Genomic DNA, 24,030 nt, shown 5'->3' on the forward strand with positions numbered 1-24,030 from the left:
TTTAATGTATACCAAGTTTCAAAGAGATCTGTCGAAAAATGTAGGAGGAGATTGCCGCACAAACAAAAGTTTACGCCGGACAGACGACACCATACCATAATACTCTCGTCTAATTTGACGGGCGTATAAAAACCAACATCATATGTTCAGATCATGTAAGGATTATTTCATATTTCATTGCCTTGCATACAGTGACAGTGATGCTGATAAAAAAGTATACAAAATTTTGTTGGACATATTTTATATCTTACAGTAGTTGGGACAAACTGTGTCAACAGACACTCACAGATGAACAGACACCATCATTTCAGTCTCTTCCTCCGACTTAATTGCAGGGTTATCAACATTTATGTTACATCATTATGATTTCTATACATTGGTAATATTGAATCACATTGGCAAAGGATTTTTTCATATCAAATTAGGTCTAAGTGAGTCGATTGATACTCAAGTTGAAAAATTACCTATATGGAAACCTTGACACACCCCTTCACGTTTAGGATAACAAAAAGAGCTTTAAAACCTCATCACCGGTGATTATTTATGTTTTCAGAACAAAAATAAAAATTCTTGTGATCGACATATCATTCGCTCAATTTAAGCTCAGAAATTACAAAGGATCGCCTGCATATAAAACTTTAATTGTGATATCTATTAGAAAGCTAAAATCTCTACACGTGTGGCGTTTTTGTGTTTAATTTTATCCATATTTACTGACTGCATTACTCTCATTTACCAGATGTGACCAATACATGCCGAGATAGGCGAGATATGCTTCAGGGTAAGACTGCAGACTGTGAGTCATACGATATTGATTATGATAAGTGTCATGCGATGTTTGCAGACTGCAATATCGTCCCATAACGGAAACTTCATTTCAAATTACAATTCATTTGTTTTCAAATTGTTAAGAAAATTCGATTTTTCGTTTAAAAGCGAACAAAACTATTGTTTGCATCAATCAAATGAAAAGAAAAACCACGCCTCCTCTTTCTAGATTCCGCGAACATGGATGACATTTTTTAAACAAAAAATATTTGAAATGCCTACTGAGTAACGCTACAGCAATTTTCAATATTTATAAATTACCTTTGGTAGATGAACGTTGTACTAACAAAACTGGCACCTGTGGGTCACCAAGAAATTTTTTTAAGGTTTCAATATGAGGTTTCTCCACCAAAGCAGTTTTCAGGTGTGAAGATGCAGATTCCCGGTCTTCGAGCAAAACTGGGACGATTCTGCAGAGATATTCCGAAAACACGGTGGTATCTGCCACTGATTGAACTTCAGTGGTGTCAGACTCCGATGTGTCCGCCATATTTATGGCAAAGGCCTCTCTCTGTGCTAATCTTTCGTTCTCGCTGCAATGTGAAAATGTCAATCAAGATAAAAATTATGATGAGCGAATGTCCTTCATCCGGGCACTCTTGCGATGTCAGCATCAGGGAAACGCTTTTTTCCTAAAGGAAGGGAGACCACTCGTGAATGTATTGATTTTATACTATCAAATATACAGTAATGGTTCACCGTCATACCAGGGACGTATACTCTATATACTGTCCCTGACGTACCTGACCGAAACTAAATGCTGACTATTGCCATTTTGCATTATTTATTTTTAAAACAATGCCAAGTCACATCAGTGTAACTTAGATTTTTAAGATACGTTATGTAATTCAGTGGACGCGTGAGAGAAGAGCATAATATTCTTGATACAATTGTTTTTTTATTCTTCGAAACTGTGCATTTTTAGCTCGGCTTATCGAGTATTTTATTTTGCGCCACACGTACCGTTTCAACCGGTATACGCGTATGTAGCCCTGGTATGGGCTACAACCTCATAAACATACACGAGCCCCTGTGGTCCGACATTTTTTTTAATAAACGAACAACTGTGGTCCGACCGGTTGCCAAGTAAAGGATTGTTTCGCCCTAACTAAATCCCGTTCGCGCAAAGGGTTGTTTCGCCCTAAATCCTGTTCGCCCTAAACATATTTTTTAAATTTATATGCTTATATAATCATTGATTAATGCCTTTCTCCATTGGTGTGTGGAAAATTCATGTACAGTAACATATGTATATGTTACAGTATGTGAGAACGGAGTCAGCTTTTCACAGCTGCCGTTTTGTTACACTTGCTTAAAAATAAGACAAACACATTTTTCTATGAAATTGATTTTAATGATACGGAAGACCAAGAAGACTTAATTTGTGACTTAAAACTACTGAAATTGAAAGAAAATACCAAACAATATTTCGCCCTAACAATTTTGTTTTAGGGCGATACAACATAGCGCGAAACAACGTTAACCTAGGGCAAACGGGATTTCGGACGAAACAACCCGGAAACGTTGAATCGATTTAATGAAAACTGCCGAGAGGTCACATGGATAAAGATGTAGAAAAAAAATCAAAAAACATATTGAACACCTGTTACGGCTTAGATTTGTATAAGGCCGTCAAATTTGACGGAAGTATATATTATGGTTTGGGGTTGTCCTTCCGTCCGGCGTAAACTTTTGTTTGTCCGGCAATTTCCTCCTACATTTTTCGACCGATCTCTTTGAAACTTGGTTTACATTATAGTCATGAAATGAAATTGTGTCTCCCTTAAAAGAATTTTGATTCGACAATTTTTCCAAAAGTTATTGCCCTTTGTTCATTTCGGTATTTTATATTTTGTCTGGAGATCTCCTCCTACATTTTTTTGAACGATTTCTTTGAAACTTAGTAGGCTAAATAATCATGATATGTTGTTGTGTTTCCTTGAAAATAATTCTGATTCAACAATTTTTCCAAAAGTTATTGCCCTTTGTTTATTTCAGTATTTGATTTTTGTCCGGAGATTTTCTCATACATTTTTTATAGCATGTCAGTTAACCTTTTTTTGTTTGATTGTTTGTTTTTTTATGTTTAACGGCCCATCGACGGCTGTGGTCATTTAGGGCCATGGTGATTTATTTATTTATTTTATTTTTTTTAACAAACATGTGCGTAGCGAAGATAAAATCAGATAAAATGGTTCATTTTAAAAGCATTCNGAACGATTTCTTTGAAACTAAGTAGGCTAAATAATCATGATATGTTGTTGTATTTCCTTGAAAAGAATTTTGATTCAACAATTTTTCCAAAAGTTATTGCCCTTTGTTCATTTCAGTATTTGATTTTTGTCCGGAGATTTTCTCATACAATTTTTATAGCATGTCAGTTAACCTTTTTTTGTTTGTTTGTTTGTTTGTTTGTCACAAACATGTGAGTAGCGAAGATAAAATCAGATAAAATGGTTCATTTTAAAAGCATTCGCATTGTATGTGTAGATAATAAAAAATAAAAAAGGGGGTTAAAATAATAAAAGAGATAACGAATAGATGATATGGAATATGCGATATATATATAACGTCAAAAATGGTAAGGTGGGTTAAAAGACATCAGAGTCTATAAAATAGACCGATGTCTTTCAAATAGTTAAATAATGCCTTCGAATCCACGGAACTGAAAAGTGTTTTCATATCCGGGACTCGAAAGTAGTTATCACGAATGTGTTTAAAATCGGAACATTCTATTAAAAAATGTTCCACTGTAAATGGAGTGTCACATGCGTGGCATGAAGGTATATCTTCTCGTTTTAAAAGGTACGAATGAGTAGGATATGTGTGCCCAGTGCGGAGCCGAGCGAGGANAAAGTGAACTTGGCCGGAATCAAGGGTAAAAAGTTGTTAAAAAAAACCAAAAAAACCCAATATATATCTCAGTATGGCCCAGCTTTGTGATATATTTTGCCAGTACAGACCTGTACTTTCGATTGAACGCACAGACTTAGATAATCTAATCCGTGATTGAAAGATATAAATTTTCAAATAATTTACCTACTTCCAAGGTCACAGACTAAATATGAAAAAAAATCTACAAACAATATTATTTAGAACAATAAGGTCCACATCCATGCTACTTGTTTATTAGGCCCAACATTGTGATCGAAAAATCTTTTATGCATATCAGTACTTAAGACAAATAATTAATAGCTTAATGAGTGCTGGCTGGGGTCAGAGGTCAACAAGAGCTTTAAAGGGGGAACAAACATGAGTCTTCTCCATTTAAAATATGACATAGGGTTGTGCTATTTAGACAGTAAGTACTTGGAATAAAAAGCTATCAATTTTCCGCATGTAAATAAATGACCTTGACCTACTTTCAAGGTCAACCATTAAAGCCATCATGGTCTCTCACTCACAGTGGAGTATCATATAGATAGAACGGTCCATGGAATCATTCCAGACCCCTACAGTCTAATGATACAGTATAGACTGATGTGGTGTCATCATTAATCTGACATTGGTCTAATGATACAGTAAAGCCGATTTGGTCTCATCATTAATCTCACATTGGTCTAATGATACAGTACAGCCGATGTGGTCTCATCATTAATCTGACATCGGTCTAATGATTCAGTATAGCCTGATGTGGTCTCATCATTTATCTATCATTGGTCTAATGATACAGTACAGCCGATGTGGTCTCATCATTAATCTATCATTGGTATAATGATACAGTATAGCCTGATGTGGTTTCATCATTAATCTGACATTGGTCTAATGATACAATATAGCCTGATGTGGTCTCATCATTAATCTGACATTGGTTTAATGATACAGTACAGCCTGATGTGGCCTCATCATTAATCTGACATTGGTCTAATGATACAATATAGCCTGATGTGGTCTCATCATTAATCTGGCATTGGTCTAATGATACAGTATAGCCTGATATGGTCTCATCATTAATCTGACATTGGTCTAATGATACAGTAAAGCCGATTTGGTCTCATCATTAATCTCACATTGGTCTAATGATACAGTACAGCCGATGTGGTCTCATCATTAATCTATCATTAGTCTAGTGATACAGTATAGCCTGATGTGGTCTCATCATTTATCTGACATTGGTCTAATGATACAGTAAAGCCGATTTGGTCTCATCATTAATCTGACATTGGTCTAATGATACAGTAAAGCCGATTTGGTCTCATCATTAATCTCACATTGGTCTAATGATACAGTACAGCCTGATGTGGTGTAATCATTTATCTGACAATGGTCTAATGATACAGTATAGCTGACGTGGTCTCATCATTAATCTGACATTGGTCTAATGATACAGTACAAGCCTGATGTGGTCTCATCATTAATCTGGCATTGGTCTAATGATACAGTATAGCCTGATATGGTCTCATCATTAATCTGACATTGGTTTAATGATACAGTACAGCCTGATGTGGCCTCATCATTAATCTGACATTGGTCTAATGATACAATATAGCCTGATGTGGTCTCATCATTAATCTTACATTGGTCTAATGATACAGTATAGCCAATGTGGTCTCATCATTAATCTGACATTGGGCTAATGATACAGTATAGCCGATGTGGTCTCATCATTAATCTGACATCGGTCTAATGATTCAGTATAGCCTGATGTGGTCTCATCATTAGTCTGACATTGGTCTAATGATACAGTATAGCTGACGTGGTCTCATCATTAATCTGACATTGGGCTAATGATACAGTATAGCCGATGTGGTGTCATCATTAATCTGACATGGGTCTAATGATACAGTACAGCCGATGTGGTCTCATCATTAATCTATCATTGGTATAATGATACAGTATAGCCTGATGTGGTCTCATCATTAATCTATCATTCGTCTAATGATACAGTGTAGCATGATGTGGTCTCATCATTTATCTGACATTGGTCTAATGATACAGTAAAGCCGATTTGGTCTCATCATTAATCTGACATTGGTTTAATGATACAGTACAGCCTGATGTGGCCTCATCATTAATCTGACATTGGTCTAATGATACAATATAGCCTGATGTGGTCTCATCATTAATCTTACATTGGTCTAATGATACAGTATAGCCGATGTGGTGTCATCATTTATCTGACATTGGTCTAATGATACAGTACAGCCGATGTGGTCTCATCATTAATCTATCATTAGTCTAGTGATACAGTATAGCCTGATGTGGTCTCATCATTTATCTGACATTGGTCTAATGATACAGTAAAGCCGATTTGGTCTCATCATTAATCTCACATTGGTCTAATGATACAGTACAGCCTGATATGGTCTCATCATTAATCTGACATTGGTTTAATGATACAGTACAGCCTGATGTGGTCTCATCATTTATCTATCATTGGTCTAATGATACAGTATAGACTGATGTGGGGTCATCATTAATCTGACATTGGTCTAATGATACAATATAGCCTGATGTGGTCTCATCATTAATCTATCATTCGTCTAATGATACAGTGTAGCATGATGTGGTCTCATCATTTATCTGACATTGGTCTAATGATACAGTAAAGCCGATTTGGTCTCATCATTAATCTGACATTGGTCTAATGATACAGTATAACCTGATGTGGTGTCATCATTAATCTGACATTGGTTTAATGATACAGTACAGCCTGATGTGGTGTCATCATTTATCTGACAATGGTCTAATGATACAGTATAGCTGACGTGGTCTCATCATTAATCTGACATTGGTCTAATGATACAGTATAGGTGACGTGGTCTCATCATTAATCTGCCATTGGTCTAATGATACAGTGTAGCCTGATGTGGTCTCATCATTAAACTGACATTGGTCTAATGATAGAGTATAGCCGATGTGGTCTCATCATTAAACTGACATTGGTCTAATGATGGAGTATAACCTGATGTGGTGTCATCATTAATCTGACATTTGTCTAATGATACAGTATAACCTGATGTGGTGTCATTATTAATCTGCCATTGGTCTGATACAGTATCGCCGATGTGGTCTCATCATTAATATGACATTGGTCTAATGATACAGTATAACCTGATGTGGTGTCATTATTAATCTGACATTGGTCTGATACAGTATAGCCGATGTGGTCTCATCATTAATCTGACATTGGTTTAATGATACAGTATAGCAGGATGTGGTCTTACCATTTATCTGACATTGGTCTAATGATACAGTATAACCCGATGTGGTGTCATTATTAATCTGGCATTAATCTAATGATACAGTATAACCTGGTCTAATGTTTGTGTCCTTACAGTTTACTTTAACCAGATAAGTCATTCACATCTGGCTTTGGACAGCTCTCCAATATAATCTTATTTTTTTAGACACTAGGGGCATATCCAGCTCAATTGTTTCAATAAGTGACATAACTAGATTTGAACCAAAAGTTTGGACGTGCCTGGCTGAAATTAAAATGCTGTCTATTGCTAGTTTGCATCTACATATTCAAGAATTTTGTATAAAATTCAGTGGGAGCATGAATGGACATAAAAAATTCATTTGTATCTTTGCCTTTACATTTGGTCAAAGTACACTCATATATCCAGGAATATTTCTGCACAACCGAGATATATGAAAGCAACCTAGTATTTGGGAGAAGTAGGAACATGCTAATAGTGCTACAGTAACGTGTATGGACCGTAAGGCTTCAATTCATATTTTGGAGTTGTTTTTATTTAGTTCAGATAATACGGTATAGTCACACAATTTCTATTTGTCTCTCACTGTAGTGATACCAACTAGACTAGAAGTCAGACAAGGGTGGTGATCTGCTAACCCTCTATTCATTTTATAATCACAGTATAGTTCTCCATTTCTGTAGCCCAAAAAATACACAAGAAAAGTTTTGTTCTGAAATCAAGCTGTATTTTAATAGTGAATATAATTATCATGGGACTGTCTTTAATTACACAGACATGACTTTCATTTATTTAATACACTCACTTTTATTCCATATTTACTTCTGTCTGGAACATTTTTTTTATATATCTTATTTTTGTTTTTTGAAAATATAAAATAACAATGTTTGAATTTCAAGTTAAGTAAATGTCTCAATATTTCACAAATGACAAATTATAATTCTTCCTTAACACTATAACTCCAAACATTGGACTGCTGTCAATTGTTGATAAACTGCTTCATTCCAAACATCCATAAAAATAGTATATTCTTTAGTCTAAAAGCTTTGTTACAACATGGGAATCCAAAAAGGAAATCTGTACAAACAGTAACTTATGTACATGACACTGTATTACTCTGCTGGGACTATTTACATACTACACATTTACATCCAGCACTCTGTACACCAGTGATAGTAGTGTCTAATATACATGATTTTACACTATAGCCAGGAATACCTATGGCACCTTGCTCTCCTTCACTTTCACACACTTAATGATGAGATCTCTGAAAGTATTACAAAAATGAAAAGTGATTTTCCTGATAATGCTGTGTTGCAGTTTCAACTCCTTCTTATACGACATTCACAATCACTCAATTTTAAGATTGTTACATGTAATTCAATTTAAAATATTGCATCAATTTGCAAACAGTAACATGAGTAAATATTGCTCAGGGCTATTTCAGAACTACATGAGAGGATCATGGAGGATTAGTGATGCTCTTTGATACCGCACTACAGAAATGTTAAATGTGTCTCCCACATCCTTCATTTATTCACATCTAGAATAACCTTCATAACTCCTTGAAAAATAATTGTAAACATAATTTTGGTAATTCACTGGTACAGCTTTTACACATAAAATAAGCTGCTAAATAATTTCCCTCTCTCGCCCTCAACATTTAGAGTGTTTCTTCATTTTCATATTTGATTGAATCTGCTAGGAATTGATTGGCATTTTACTTTTGCATGTACTTTACTATGCTATTTCAATATCAATAGTAATTATCTGTGAATTTGATGTTTGCAGGAAATTAAAATGCACATATAACCCTCCTTGTGAATTAATGTGAAAACTTTCTCTCACAAAAATATAGCAATTTACATTATTTAAGGAAGGGCAGTGAATAATGTTACTGAAAGGCACTATTTTTCATTCCTCTTAAAACAAAATAAAAATAATAATCACATACAAGAACAGTTTGAGAAACAAACAATGACAGTTGATTTTACATCAAGGAATATTGCAAAATTATTTCAATAGATGTTAGACCGTATCAAAGCACAAACTTTCAAACTTGTAAGTATGTGGATGCTTTTTTAATCTTCAACCTAAATTTGTCCTGATCAACTTATATGTAATAACATAATTTTAAAATTATTTAATCTTTAAAATATTTAAAAATATGCACATATTTGCCTAAAACTTTATTTCATGGTCTTGAACAGTATCGTAAACATGAAAATATAACAAAAATACATAAAAGAAAATAACTGAAATAACCTGTATGTATTCATTACATACAGTACACAAATGCTGTGGAGTATTCTAGTTAATACAAGACAACTTTTGATAAGTCTAATAAATGTATGGGAATATTCTGTATTTCACTCGTTCACAGTAACGGTCCCAGCTGGCTTTGTATTTCTTCTGGCATTGTTCAGCATCACGGTATTCCCGGTGGATCAGCAAGATGGCAAAGTACAAGGGATAGAAGTACACCAATGGTGTAGAAAACCCTGAAATACACAACCATAGGGTTAGCATGTAGTAATGTCTACGTTCATGTTTCTGATTTGGTTTTAACCAATGTTTTCCCCCAAATATAAATGGAGATGGGGTGTGGATGTGGCAGGCAGTAAACAATTTTTATGAAATTGTCCAGATTACATGTTATAAATATGAACAATTATTTCAGACCCTACCACCTATGTATTATAGATTTTATATCACGAACAGTCCTCGTTACTCTTCTTGTTACTATGACATGATCCCAGTATATATGGCAGTTCAAGTTTCCTAAACTATTTGACATTTTGAAAGGTAGATGTCTGGTGTGGGGTCACAGTGTAAAACTTGATCAAAATGTGAAACTCTCTGACCCCTATTTGTGTAAAGATTTGTTTTGAAGCTGATAAAAATGTTTTACCAAAACACCTATTTTACATATATTGACAAATAAGCAATTCATTTATCCAAAACCACCCATTGAATCACATCACAAACTGCTGTTCTGTTCCCTCCAGTGTTCTTGGCTTTCCAGAATTACAAGATTCCCATCTTTTTGATGCCATTTTGACCCAAAATGACCAAACATTTTCTTAATTTGGTTTTAAATTTAGCTTGAAACATATTTTATAAACAACATAAACTGTATATACAAATTTAAGACATACTATGAATTATTTTGATGCTTCTAAACCTTCATGAAACCATAAACAATTATCTTTTTTCTTTTCAATAAATTATTTTGTGAGAAATCGAAAATTATTTTCAGTAATAGAATCAAAACCCTATCCAGGGGTTGTGTAATGAGGCATGTCAAGGATGGAACTAACAAACGAAAACAGTGTTGAACCCCAACAACAACCTTCAAACATCTTTGGAACAGCATAATGATCATAAATGAGTAGTATCACTGCTTGATTCCTATAAATAAGGCCAACTAGTTCAGGGGTGGAATGCCAACAGAATCATTTTACAATTTAGTAATTTAGTAATTTTGCATAAATTTGTTTGGCTTCAAAATAGGAGCATCTGTTAAATGACTGAGACCACAATTTCACTTCCAGTCTCATAAATCTGTGCAAAAAGTTGCAATTAAAGATGACAAACATATTGGTCACAACTGCGATTTCTAAAAGCAACATTAAACATATGTAGCACATTTTAACTTACTGATTACATTGATTAGCTCAGCCTTGATCTAAGGATGACTAAGTAGACTTACCACATGTCAGGGACCAGGCAGTGGCCATCAGGAGGTCTCCAAGGTAATTAGGCTTACGAACAAGTCCCCACCATCCAGATACAAGAAGTCGTTTGCCAGACGAAGTTGGGATGGTCTCAAGATCTGAAATGGCACAAAATTGTAAGCAATATAAAGTGTTCACTCATTTTCAAATGACTGGGATTTCTTATACATTATTACAGCACTGAAGTTTCGTGAAGTTTAACTTTCACTGTTGTATCTGAATTAGAATCAGTGATTCAATGAATTTACATTGATCCCATGAATCCCAACTGACATCAATATAATGCTTTAACAAGGCACCACAACTGACATAAATCCCCTCACATACACAGGTCTTGTATGTTGAATTAAAATATATCAACAGCTTCAGTTGTGAGGGGAGAATAACCACTATATAATCTATGAAATGGAGGAAGGTCAATTTAAAAAAAAAAATAACCGGTATACCATCTTTATATCTAGAGGAAGATGACATTTTTGCAAAATATAACCACTGTATCATGTACAAATGGGATTGTTATTTTATCAAAAAAACAACTTCAGATAATATAAATTAATCTGAGAAAGCGAGTTTTAGTACAAATCAACCAGTATAAGGTACTGTGTTTATAAATTAGCCTGACAAGTGTTTCTGAGAAACTTAAACTTCAGGTCTGATGAACAGTCTTTACCAGTTATCCTGAAATACTACTAAAAGATTATATGTCAGGATATGATGGGGAAAGAAAACTCACGAGCTAGAGCTGGGTTGTATGGATTCTTCCTGAACTCATTCTTCTGAGAATTACTTCCCCTGAATATGTAGTAGCCAATCACTGAAAAACATACAATGTTATAGATAAATCTTTAAAATATCTTTTTAATATTCAGCAACTAACAAATATTATCAGAATAACACAACCAATATACTTTGAATGGCAACACATTATATTTCTAGTTGCAATATTTGTTTTTTCTCTAAATGAATTGATGTAAAACATCTAGTGACACATTCAACATTGGAGTAATACATATAAACAGATATTTGACCTCTGGCCTGTGTTCCAATCAGATTTATATTAACTATGGACAATGTGACTGGTAAACAAAGTTGCCCCCTAGAATATGCACTGGTATGGGAACAAAGCAGTATTGGTGAATCAGCACTTACAGTTGTATAAAGGAACAAAGCAGTATTGGTGAATCAGTACTTACAGTTGAGGATGCCGATGAAGACCAGACAGTACCACTCCATCTTTACACCATATAGTGAAAGGTAGCGTGTCTGTAGACAGTACAGGAACGGCACCCAAACCAGGTCTCCAAACACAAGCATGAATCCAAAACCATCATGAATTATGTCCATGGTGGTCAGAATGGCATCCTATAACAACATCAACACCATCGTCAATTATATAGAAACATTCAATGATAATATCATCATTTTTTCTGATGACCAGATCTATTATAATTGAGACAAGATAGAAAAAGTACATAAACTTAGAAAACATTTGCAAGATATGAATGCCCCTTTGCCCCTGTGATTAACCTATAAATATCAACAGTGATCTTTGCTCATTGGAACCTGAAATACCAACCCATCTAAGGTTTTCTGATATATGACCTCTGTATAAACTTTGATGAAAATCTGTTTATACAAAGGTATAAATATCAGGTGGACATACCAACTCAACCTTAGATTTACGTTGCAAATCCTAACACTTCACAGTATACATTACTTATACATGTATTTCATTTTTTTTACCAAAGTTTGGGCATTCTGATTATAATTAATATATATTCACAAAAGGTCTTCTGGTATTGGACAATAATTTCTCTCCTGATTCCCAAACTAGATATGATAATTCCATGTAGAAATCATATATATATATAAACTAATACCTCCGTTTATAATGACAACAGTTTTGTAAGGGGATCCCTTGATCTAATCTACTGACTTAAATATATTATCTCATATCTATGTCTCGAAATACATCTCCGTAGTTGTTGAGTTTGATTGTTTGTGATTAAAGTATTTGATCTAACTTTAATCAATGATAATAGAATTTGCTAATTAAAGCATGAAAAGTACAGGAAAGTGATGTTTTTTTAAAAATGCTGTGATTACATCTGAATTATCGATTTAAGTACCTCAAACCAGAGAGCATCAGCCACATAGAGAGCCTGGAACACGACGACCATTGTGAGTGCTGGGGGGAAAGCCCCTTCCTTGTTGTACTTTTCAGTCAGCATTACAAGGTTCAGCATAAGCCAGCCAATTAGACCAGGTCGCAGCTCACAGAAAAACTTGAGGTCAAAACTTCCTACTCGAGGATTCAGCTCATGACCAATGAAGAAATCATACAGAATATTTCCTGCAAAAGAATTTTACATCTTTAATATCTCAACAGCCAAATCAAAATGGAAGATGTTACTTCCAGGTAAATTCGTCATCTTTGATAAAATCCTTGCCACATTTCCTACATGGCATGAATCTATTTAAATTTCCTGAATCTGACATAAAAATGTCTACAAGCACTCGCAGTTAGCATGTATCCTACTATATCAAATTTCACAAGAACAAGTACAAATCTGGGTCGAAAAGACCAGAACAAAATACAACACTGAGCTTAAATACCTGTATTTCCTCCAGGTGCCAGCTGCTTGTTAGGTCCTCTCCTTGCCTTCACATAGAGAATGACACTCAGGACAGAAGAGAAGACAATTCCAGTGGTGATGAGCTGTGTGAACTTCTGCATTACAATGCCAGTAGGAAGTTTGAAGTAGACAGCAGCACCAAAGGCGACAAGGCTTATACAAAGGGAGTAAAAACCTGCAACAAAGTATTCCAACATGTTAAACTGGCGTACAGTCCAGTGGGTATATCAATGCACTTTAAGATTCTTAAATTCATCAAAATTGTATCATGACTGGTATGGAAGTCTAGTTTTGGACAGGAATGATAGACAGGACTAACACTTCCCAACCTCTTTTTCACAGCAGAGACTTATTATTGATATGACATGCACTGGCTGTTATCAAATGATATACTTTAACAAAGGCACAACTACTAATATTGGTTGAGAAGACTTTCAGCTGTGTTCAGCACAAACTTCTGTTCACATACATAGACACTGGTAACCACTTAAATAGCATTGATTAAACAGCATTTGTATTAGAGTCTTACCATTACACCTGTACTTAAGTCGCTGACCAGAACGAAGAGGCTGACCCATGACCACTGGCCCAACAGGTATCATATAGAGTACAGCCTGGAAAGCCATCCACCCGAGGTATATCGCAGCAGCCTGACCGTCAAAGTAATTTCTCCAGTCCAATGACACAATGGGTAGGTGGGGCTTGCAATTGTTCTACAGAAACAAAGCTTATTTAATTAAATAGATCAAAAACATACACAACTGTATAACAACTTTGAATACTATTAGATTAAGCAACACTGTATACATAACAGCTAGTTGTAAAAGAGATAAAAAGACTTATGTGACTACCTTGCTGCAAACAAAGTTGAAAAAGTAAACTGTGATTGGAAGTCCTAAGATCATGAAAAATGCTCCAATGGCTCCTCCAAACTCTGTCTTCTTTGTGCGGCTAACACGCTTCTCCTCCTCCGCTGATGGTTCAAACTCCAATGGCTTCCTCTCCTCTGGGGCAAGGGTCTATCAAACAGAAATTTCAAAATGAAGACGTTTTATTTTGTTTTAAGACAAGTAAAATGCTTTGAAAAGGGAATACATTCTCCTTCCTATAAAGTTATTCTAATCACATTTAAGTCAAGTATGATTTTTTATCCTATGAATAATGTTAACATGTCAAATCATAATCACCAGGTTCTGAAGACGAGCAGACTTTCTGGTTGGAGTTACAGCCCTTTCAGGGGTTCTGTTTCTTGTCCTGGCTGGTGAGTTTGACTCCATCTTTTCCTGTTTGGGTTTTGGGGTGGTGGGTTTGCGTTGGCGAGTTACTGATGAAGTTCGTCCTCTTGATCTGCTTCTGCTGCGACTACGACTACGGCTCCTGGACTTAGACTTGGACCGGGACCTAGAGGTCTTTCCTGCTGACTTGGTATCCTAAATGTGGAACAAATATTTGTGATGTGAAAAAGTTAAAATTTAAAACCACATTTAAACATATCATAATCGCTACAGCAAAATATTCGACCACAGAAGTGGATATAAGTCAAGACACTTGTTAATCAGTGATTCAAACTTGTACACATTATAATTCTATGGTTAGTTGCAAATGCAGGCCCTCAAATATTTTTTTTAACCAGTTCACCATTGAGCTAAGTAATACTAGTAAGTAAAGAAAGTCATTCAGCACATATGATTTTTACTTGGCAAAATATAAAAGGCAATTGAATGTAAAATGATGTAGTATTTATAATGTGTGCATACAAGTACTATTTTGTGTACAGAACCCCAAACTACCTGCAACATTTCCTGGGGCAACGGACACTTATTCCATCTAGGTTTTGTAGGACATAAGAGAGGGTGTCCTTATACTTTACCCTAGAAGCGTCCAGAGCTAAAGTAAGCATCATTTAGCGCTTGCAAGCTTGTGGCAAACCTGCAAACGCACTGCCAATACTGATGATCTACTGAAATGTCAATTATAAATCACAGAACTATGAAGACATGTCAGATTCTAGATATTAGTTTTATTTGATTCTATTTCAGTTTTACTGGTATTTATTAATACAATTATGAAAGTGTTGTTGCACAAATTTAATACAGGAACAAAATTTACTTGGCACATGGATGAGTAGCATAGGTTAAACCACTCGGCACCATGTCATTATCACTCGTCAGGGCGTGTGGACGAGTGCTTTTGGTAAGGCATGGGAATGTCTCCAATAACATGGTGTTTAATTTATTAAAGACAATGTTTAAAGATGATGGAGCCAGTCAATGGAGTCATTGAAGTGCTACATTTCTGAAATGCTGTAACCTGATCAGCTAGTTTGAATTCTAGATGATATATAATTAACTGTTGCAAGATAAGTAAACAGTATACCAAGCAATTTTCATGGCAGAGTTATTTTTGTACTTTACATGTACGGAAGGATTTGATCAGGAATCCAACAAAGCAGCAAAATTTATAGTTACAGACATTATTGCAGGATCTAGTACTAGGTCAAGACATAAATATACCACATACATGGCTAAATATTCACTTTGACAAATTAGATCCTTGTGAACTAAAAGGTTAAAGGCAATTAAAATTGCTCTCCGTTTATGCTCTATTTACAATTATACAATTTAAATGTTGACAACACATTTAAATAAAAAAAAAAAAATACCACAGCAATAATATTTCAATACACATCAAATTACCACATGATAATAGTACTACAACTATGGCAACACTTGCTATAGTTGAACAACTATCGCCAATGACCCATGCTATTATAGATCATCTGCTAAAGTCAGTTCTATTCTATACATGTGTCTGTTTTATATATCTACAACCATGAAACACAAGTAGATTGTTATTATATTTACCCTCAATTGATACTTGCATTTATGTAACTTGTTAGTGTACAAGCAGCATTACTGAGCTATAGCCTGTTTCATAAAAGCCCTACTATAGATCAGCATTCAAAGTGAGTCGACTACCATTCATGTTAAACACAATGTATAACAATGGCACAATTAACATGTACAGGTAACATTCCAGTCGCAATATCTAAATTTAAAACACCAGTTGAATACATGGACATCAGCAATTTGCAATTACTGGTAATGGTTTTTAAGAAGTATCAATTACCCTAGTATAAATGCTAAGAAACATGTGCCCTATAGTCTTCTTAAGTTTACAGCTGAATCTGATTAGTGAACATGTGCTTGAAGCAAATGCCTTATAATGTTATAGGGTTGGCCTACAATGATGGTCAAACAGAATTTCTGCATTGTACAGGTTTCTGAACATATATTCACGACCTAATTATTTCCCTGTCAAATCCCAAATAATTACAAAAAGAAGATATGTTCTTGCTAAGATAATCATATACGGCCATGAACATTAAAAGTGAAAGATAGCATACTTTATTTGGCTTATTATCAAATTAACACAGTAAGTAAGTTTTCAGTAATATAGGGAAATCATGATCAGTGAAATTACAAATTGTCAGATACATCTCATTTGAAATTTTTTCAAACTAAGTTTTCATTTAGAATTTATTATTATTGTTTTACCTTTTTTTCATTTCAGCAAATGTGCCATATTTAAAACATTAGATATATATAAGATCTTTTCATTCCATATATAAAGTACCAAATAGACCTCAAGCTAAGGATCCAAGACCTTATTTTCCAAACATTTGGAGGTTATTTTTTGCAAGGAAGTATATAGTTTTTTTGTCCCATAATGTACTATACTAACCTTCTCCAAAGTGTCTCAAATTTCTTTTTATTACAGTAAATGGGAGACAATCCATCAAAATCATTTTTCGCTGTGCAGGGAACGATTACATTTTAAGATCAGATCTATAACTTCATTACAAAAGTTATATTTTAGACCATTACTGAAATGATGAATGAATGTAAATAATCTTGTCAATGGATGTCTAAGCAATAGTAAATATTCCTGTGTAAATGTGAACCAATTAAACTTATTGCTATAGAGTATATCTATCTATTGTATATTTAGCACTTCAAGTCTTCAGTGATATTGACAGTGCACATACATCAGCTGATAACTGTACAGAGCAATAAAATGCAAAAAAGGTTTAAACAAACATGATTCGGTCAATGTCCTTTTATGCTGGGATAAAACCAACTTATAAAAGATTTTAAGAAAAGACACCCCTACTCTTACCACTTCAGAAAGGACCATATTGGCACCAACTAGCAAACAAGTCCATAAAATGATACCTTATTTAGTATTTTTCATATTAGACAATCCTTCCTACAAAGGCTGCGTGCATGTACAAGGAAATTACAATGCTGTGACACAGAGTAGAATTCATTTCTGTGTATTTACTTCACATAAGGGTTTTTTAAGAGTTATTTCCTGTCAACCAAATGTATGTGGAAACTAGCTAGTGCACACTGTTCTTGCTGTATTTGCAAAATTACCCCCGGTAGTCCTGCCTCAATTATAACATAGAAAATGTTTTTAGCAGGTCAGTGAAAATCATAAGTGCATTATACATCATCATGTAAATCAAAGGAACATATTGCAAATATTAACCCCGGTACCAAACTGATCAATCTATTCTTTCAGTTGGTAAGGAAAAGTACTTTGTTTATAGGAATGGATACTTTTGTTTTATAATCAGCTTAGTGATATGTTTATATGTAATCTCATGTATAATGGAGTGTAGCTTTACTTATAACAAATAATGCAACAGGCTTATCTTTGTAACTTGTAAGCTTAGGTATGAAGGTAGTGCTGGATTCCCATTTCAGAATATCATTAGCCCATAACATTTATCTGTTGACACAAGTACTAGTGCTGGCTCTACCCACCCAAGGCCTTGGGGTTACATACACTGTATATATGACAAAAGGTCACAACAAGACCCCTGGTCAATGACACTTGACCCCTTTAAATTGATAACTGTAATGTCTGTAGATCTGTGAATCTGGGACGGCTTTGTCACTGGTGTCATCAGACCATACATACACTTAATTTCAAATTTTCATTTTGACATGCAATTTCTAAGACAGTATTAGCAAAGGACAAAATCTTGTTACAATTAATGTGCATGTATAATGTGGTGGTTGTGTGGAGAATCACTCGTACAAATGATCTGCACATCAGAACAAAATGAATTGGCTGTAGATTTCTTTTGATTTACAAGTAGATAAAACAAAGCGTGGTGATATAATTGTCACACTACAATTTATTTTTATACAAAAATTCAATCTGTAAATGGGTTGACAGTTGTTTAGCATAGGAATGTCTATATGTTAAGTTGAAAGTTTTATGTGTGTTTAATTGACACCGGCTAGTAAATTGTTATATTACAACTGTTTTATGAGCTAGGCCATCAGTCAGCCTGACCATGGCCAGAGAACAGGCCATATATACATATATAAATCTCTTTTCTATAGACCTCCAGGCAAACCTCCTAATGAAGTGGGCAGTTAACCTGTCAATCACTGGTCAAAGCCAAGTGTGACTAACTGCCTCCCTGTCCATTATAGGTTCAATGTTGATACACCTGTACAAGCAACAACTTTACCTGACACTCAGTACAACTCCTTTACAGGGACCCTTTACAGGCCTATACCTCCCAAACAAACAAACACGGAACAGTCTATACTAGAGCAACATAATCTCTCCCGGAGACACCCTCGATATCATGTGACTCATTATATCACACTTGTTGACACATTTTCAGTATAAATCTACCTGTAGCTTTATACAGATCAATTTAAAATTAGGATAGAATTGAGACCAAATGTAATTTAATGTGTGATCAGTTTGCTTACCTTTATCGATGCCATGTTTCAGCTTTTCTCTGTAAACAGCTCAGTAGCCTAAAATATAAAAAGGTGTAGTTTATACTATTAATCCACACAAATACACTCAACTTATATACTATTAATTTAATAGGATATAGGCATTTTTTTCCTCTAAATTTGTCAAGACATTGATCATTTTTCAATCCAAGGTATAAAATGATAAAAAAATAAAATAAAATGACAACATGAAATAAGACTAAGCTTATCTTAATGACAACATGCTCATTCTTCTGTTCTTTCCAAATATGCTGCATTTTGTAAACTCCATAATGGCAAGTATTTTATTAACGTTTATGCAGTTCTTATTTTTCTCTTTAGATTTTTCCCAGTGTTTTTAAGGGGCAAATTTGGAAACATTACATATTTTCCTTGATTTTTAATGGATCCTTTAAAAAGCCCTTAAAGTACCCCGATAAAGCCCTGGGCTTTTGAGTGAAATAGACCGGAAAGACACTTGATACTTTAATTGTTCAGAAACACACAATAATGAATATCTATCTATAATCTGATCCTTACATACATAGCATTTTTTTTGGAAAATTCAAACATAGTGACACATATTTGATTCATTACACATATCAGTTTCACTACAGTAAATAACAGTTCTCAGTCGGACACTAAGCATGCAAACAACAGAACATAAGGTTTGCAGAATTTTTAAAGAACCTATAAAATTGATTTTGTCAGCAAGTTCTTTACATGGGTAATTTGTTATTATATATACAAGAAGTCACAAGAATAGTTTGCAAAAGCTTCAAAACAACTCTATAATGCCAAACACAATGGCTAGGCCAGATGAGCTTAATAAGGACTTCTATTCAATATAGCCCATACCTTGTCCAAAAATAAGAAAAAAATTGCCTATCACAAGCAATTTTATACAAAAATACTCCTAGTATATATTACATACATGTATATAACGGCAGAGGCAGATCAAGGGGAATTCTGAAAATTCAGCCTCTGACTCTGTCATGTTTTAATTCTTATAAAAAATGTGTATGGTATACATGAATCAGGGTTTTTGCCAGGTATTTATAGGGTCCGATACACTAACAGGGACCCATTCCCAGTTGAAAAATTACCCTGTATTTTACCAATTTCAATCTTTACTTTCCCAATTAGATTAAAAATCATGTTTATACAAGTTTTCAGTCGTTATATGTGCAACATTCAAAGTACTACTTGTCCATGGAGTAGCATTCAAAATACATGAATACCAAAAACTTAAAATTGATATGTTTATTTATTGATATACATTTTATTGTAAAAAAAAACAGCTAGATGAAAATCGTTGCTTATCACATTGCAGGCTTTATTTTCCAAACTTATATTATTACTTTCTCCAACCTTGATAATGTGGGAACACAGATGAAATTTCCACTTTTTTTGGACAAATGTTGATGATATTTTGAAAATTCTTGCTCGGGTGCCCTTTCCCAGAATAGCTAGCAAAACCCCTGTTAATGCTCCTACAATTTATCAATGTAAATTAGCTTCATTGTTTATCAGACTTCTTTAAACAGTTGTGATAACCTTGACTGTGGCACCCTATAACACACTACTATTAAAGGCATTTCAATTACTATTCTATAAAGCAGGGCTGTAACAAGTGAAGTAGGTTGGTTTTTCTAGAAAACTAGGTTTCAAAATGTGTATTGTTTATGCGTAGTACAAAATAAAAGGCTTGTTATTGTACACAATGTAAATTATTACTGCTGCTAATTAAAAAAAAAAAAACTTTACACCCACAATTCACCAAAAAACCCACATCTGATCCTAAACTAACACATACAGTAACATAAATCGTACATAACCAAAAACCTAACACACCTACACATTAAACATACATAACCTTACACTGTACATACAAATTATAATTCAGACACCTATACACATAATACAGCAGAACATAAGGACCCTGTCAGCCTAATGTTTTATATTCTGATTGAGGCTAAAGAGAATCATTCTCAAGTGATTCTTTAAATGCTCATTGACCACATTTCTGAAACAGATTGATCAATGGTGATAGGGATCCTGTGTTTTTGTTATTGGTTTGGACTTGAGCACCAGACCAAGTCTGGTATGTATGTATTGATCATCAACCATACCGAGATGTATTGATCACCAACCATACACGAATATAATACCCTGTTAACAGTGCATGATTGCTCTCAGTGTATGAATAAGGAATGTGTTGTTCTATATAGATATTACATTATACTGACACACCAGAATTGTTCTTAACAAAGGAAAGAATGCATAGAATATAACCTTACCAAACTTTGAGATATGATATACTATTTATATTATACACACAACATTACATTATTATGTTAAAACTACATACATTTTACAAATATATCAGCAAAAGTCACAAATACTTAATGTTTTAAATGTAAGAAAACAAACATGTGAAAAACTACATATGATTTTGGTTCATTTCTTTAAGATTTGTTAATATTAAACTTAGTTGAAACATGGTCCCATCCTCTTTCAAGTTAGGTTTACAACATTCACTTGATTCAGGAAGATTATTCAACCATTCCATCTTTCAAAGTATTAATGACTTGTAACTTTAACTCAAACTGACAAAGACTTGAATTTTGAACATTCTTTACCTAGGTATTATTATAATTATAAACAATATCATCTAGAGACAAGAACAAGAGGCCCATGGGCCTAAACGGTCACCTGAGTCTACAGTATTTATTTTTGTTGTTGAAATATGTACCAATTTNTGGTGCAATGCATTTTTTGTTCAAATAAAGCTTTTTAAACAACTGCAATATCACTACACTTGTTTTAAGTGTAATAAACTGCTTTGTATATATAGTGTATTACCTCACATTAAAGCACATCATCACATGTATGTCAACATTTTCATATAGTTTGATTTAAGTTTTGGGCATCTTATGGTAAAGTGTATCAACATTCCAGTGAAATACCTCTGCAAGGGCAGTTTTATCACAAAGGATAAAAATTCATTGATTTTTTTTTTTAATAATTATGCTCACCAGTCTATTATAACTTACAAACAACAGAGTGAGACAATAAATAGGTATATTAATTTTGATATGGGCCCATATTTGAGATAAAGATTTGAATAGACTGGCTGAAATTTTGATGAACAAAACGTTGAATTATTATTTTGACTTATTCATGAAATTGAAAATATATATACTTGTGTAATAAAACATTGAAAGAGAAAGTTAACTGAACACTGTTTGTGCACTATTTATGCTGTAATATTATCATTGAATATGCATCACAATTTACAGTCAGAATTTCAAACACCCGTGTATGAATTCACGTGACAACTTCGTCAACGGATGAAACGATTCCCGTAAACCTCCAATATACATTGTAATTGTGTATGGTCTACCGTTGGCTCGCACAAAACTTGTGTTGTTTTTTTTATATTAAAGACATAATCTTTGTGGGCTTGTAATCAACAAACCATCACTTCAGTCATCGAGTACGCACAATCCCAATACTTCAGAGATCGAATTCCTTGCTGTTTGGAACAACTTCTGAACAATCATGCCACTTAACTTAAGTAATACACAAGATGATTTGGATAAATTCATTTAATTAAACATGTTTTGCTGCACAATGCAGCCAGCAAGCTTGCGTGCCCGAGCGGATTTCATCCGTGTTGATGTAAACAATGGCACGTGGAAGGTGAAACCAACGTTATGGTTATATTTTAGAACATGATACTTTATATATACATGAAAATAAATGTACTATTACGGTCAACATCAGACGGATACAGTTTCTTTATAATCGACTTCGTCTGAATGCACGTTACAATTGATAATAAAGACTTGCAAGAACAATTGCCGTTTTGTTTTCATTTTGACTGGGTGAGACCGGGATCTTAAAATATCCTGTAGGAGGGACGCAGCCCAATTACATGGGTAATCAAAGACGTAGCATGTTGATACAATGCATTCAATCAAACTGCGTGTAGTAAAGATAGTAATGAAAATATATTGGTTTTGTGACCCATTTCTACTTACAATTCGAAATCCTCTTCCTGCAATGGACGCGATGGACGACGCTTGGCGGGCTTCTTGCTGGTTGGTTAGTTCCATAATTTTGGTGTCTCGACGATTTTGATTGGTTAGAATTTTCTGCGGTATAGTCTGTTTCGAAAAAATCAATAAATGGGGGTTTCCTAACGTCACACAACCCAAAATAGTGATCTTGATGGGAAGAATTTAGAATTGACATGATAATCCAGCAATAATCATGGGAAGGGGTGCATTATACACCTAAAGGTCAACGATTGTAACTGAAATTATTGGAGTGGTATTATTTAACAACTGACATGAAGTATTCTTTATATGTATCTTAAAATTTTAAGTTTCCAAAATTTTTATGCATGTGATATGTTTCTAAATTTATCTGTGATTATGTTGAATATATGACCTTTTATAAGAAAATAAGAATAACAAATCCTGATTTACTGGGGTGCAGGTCGAGCATACCATGCTGGTAGGGGGCTCTCCAACCCTTGGAGATGACCATGTGCCACTGTACTATCTTTTCTCAAGTTCTTTTATATCTTTCCTTCATCTCAAATCAAATTATAAGCAAATGTGATCAAATAATAAATTCAACTCAAAATTTGATAAATGTAACTTGCCTCTTTTACCGCATTAATATTATTATTATTATTATTTATTTAAAATTAAATGTTTTATTGGATGCTTCCTCTCTATTTGTATCTTTTACAGCATGAACAAATCTTGTTTAATTAATGAAACCTTGTTTTATGTATGTTTTATTTGTTATGTCGATTGTAAAAGCTCACTAAACGAGCTTG

At 34.2% G+C, this 24,030-nt stretch overlaps 2 protein-coding genes across 3 annotated transcripts in view; both read right to left on the reverse strand.

Moving 5' to 3' along the window:
* LOC110454634 (cytoplasmic dynein 1 heavy chain 1-like) overlaps positions 1–1,430 on the reverse strand; it is a 68,769-nt gene extending 67,339 nt beyond the window's left edge. The window contains 1 exon segment of the mRNA XM_021504254.1: positions 1,090–1,430. Within this exon segment, the coding sequence (XP_021359929.1) occupies positions 1,090–1,318 (229 nt within the window). The 5' untranslated portion in view covers positions 1,319–1,430.
* A 6,272-nt stretch (positions 1,431–7,702) lies between these two features.
* On the reverse strand, positions 7,703–23,306 carry LOC110454663 (delta(14)-sterol reductase-like). 2 transcript variants are annotated; one of them, XM_021504297.1, is made up of 11 exons: positions 23,222–23,306; positions 19,167–19,214; positions 14,553–14,795; positions 14,217–14,384; positions 13,895–14,078; positions 13,346–13,540; positions 12,859–13,082; positions 11,923–12,091; positions 11,463–11,543; positions 10,705–10,827; positions 7,703–9,493 (listed from the first exon to the last, which is right to left on the reverse strand). In XM_021504297.1, exons 2-11 carry the CDS (start codon positions 19,179–19,181, stop codon positions 9,333–9,335), a joined length of 1,563 nt encoding a protein of 520 aa, XP_021359972.1. In that variant the 5' UTR covers positions 19,182–19,214; positions 23,222–23,306; the 3' UTR covers positions 7,703–9,332. The 2 variants fall into 2 exon arrangements, with proteins under 2 accessions (XP_021359972.1, XP_021359973.1); XM_021504298.1 differs by lacking the exons at positions 19,167–19,214; positions 23,222–23,306 and adding an exon at positions 18,917–19,013.
* Between the last annotated feature and the right edge of the window lie 724 nt (positions 23,307–24,030).

The sequence above is a fragment of the Mizuhopecten yessoensis genome, unplaced genomic scaffold, assembly GCF_002113885.1.
Source record: "Mizuhopecten yessoensis strain PY_sf001 unplaced genomic scaffold, ASM211388v2 scaffold7987, whole genome shotgun sequence".
Taxonomy (NCBI): domain Eukaryota; kingdom Metazoa; phylum Mollusca; class Bivalvia; order Pectinida; family Pectinidae; genus Mizuhopecten; species Mizuhopecten yessoensis.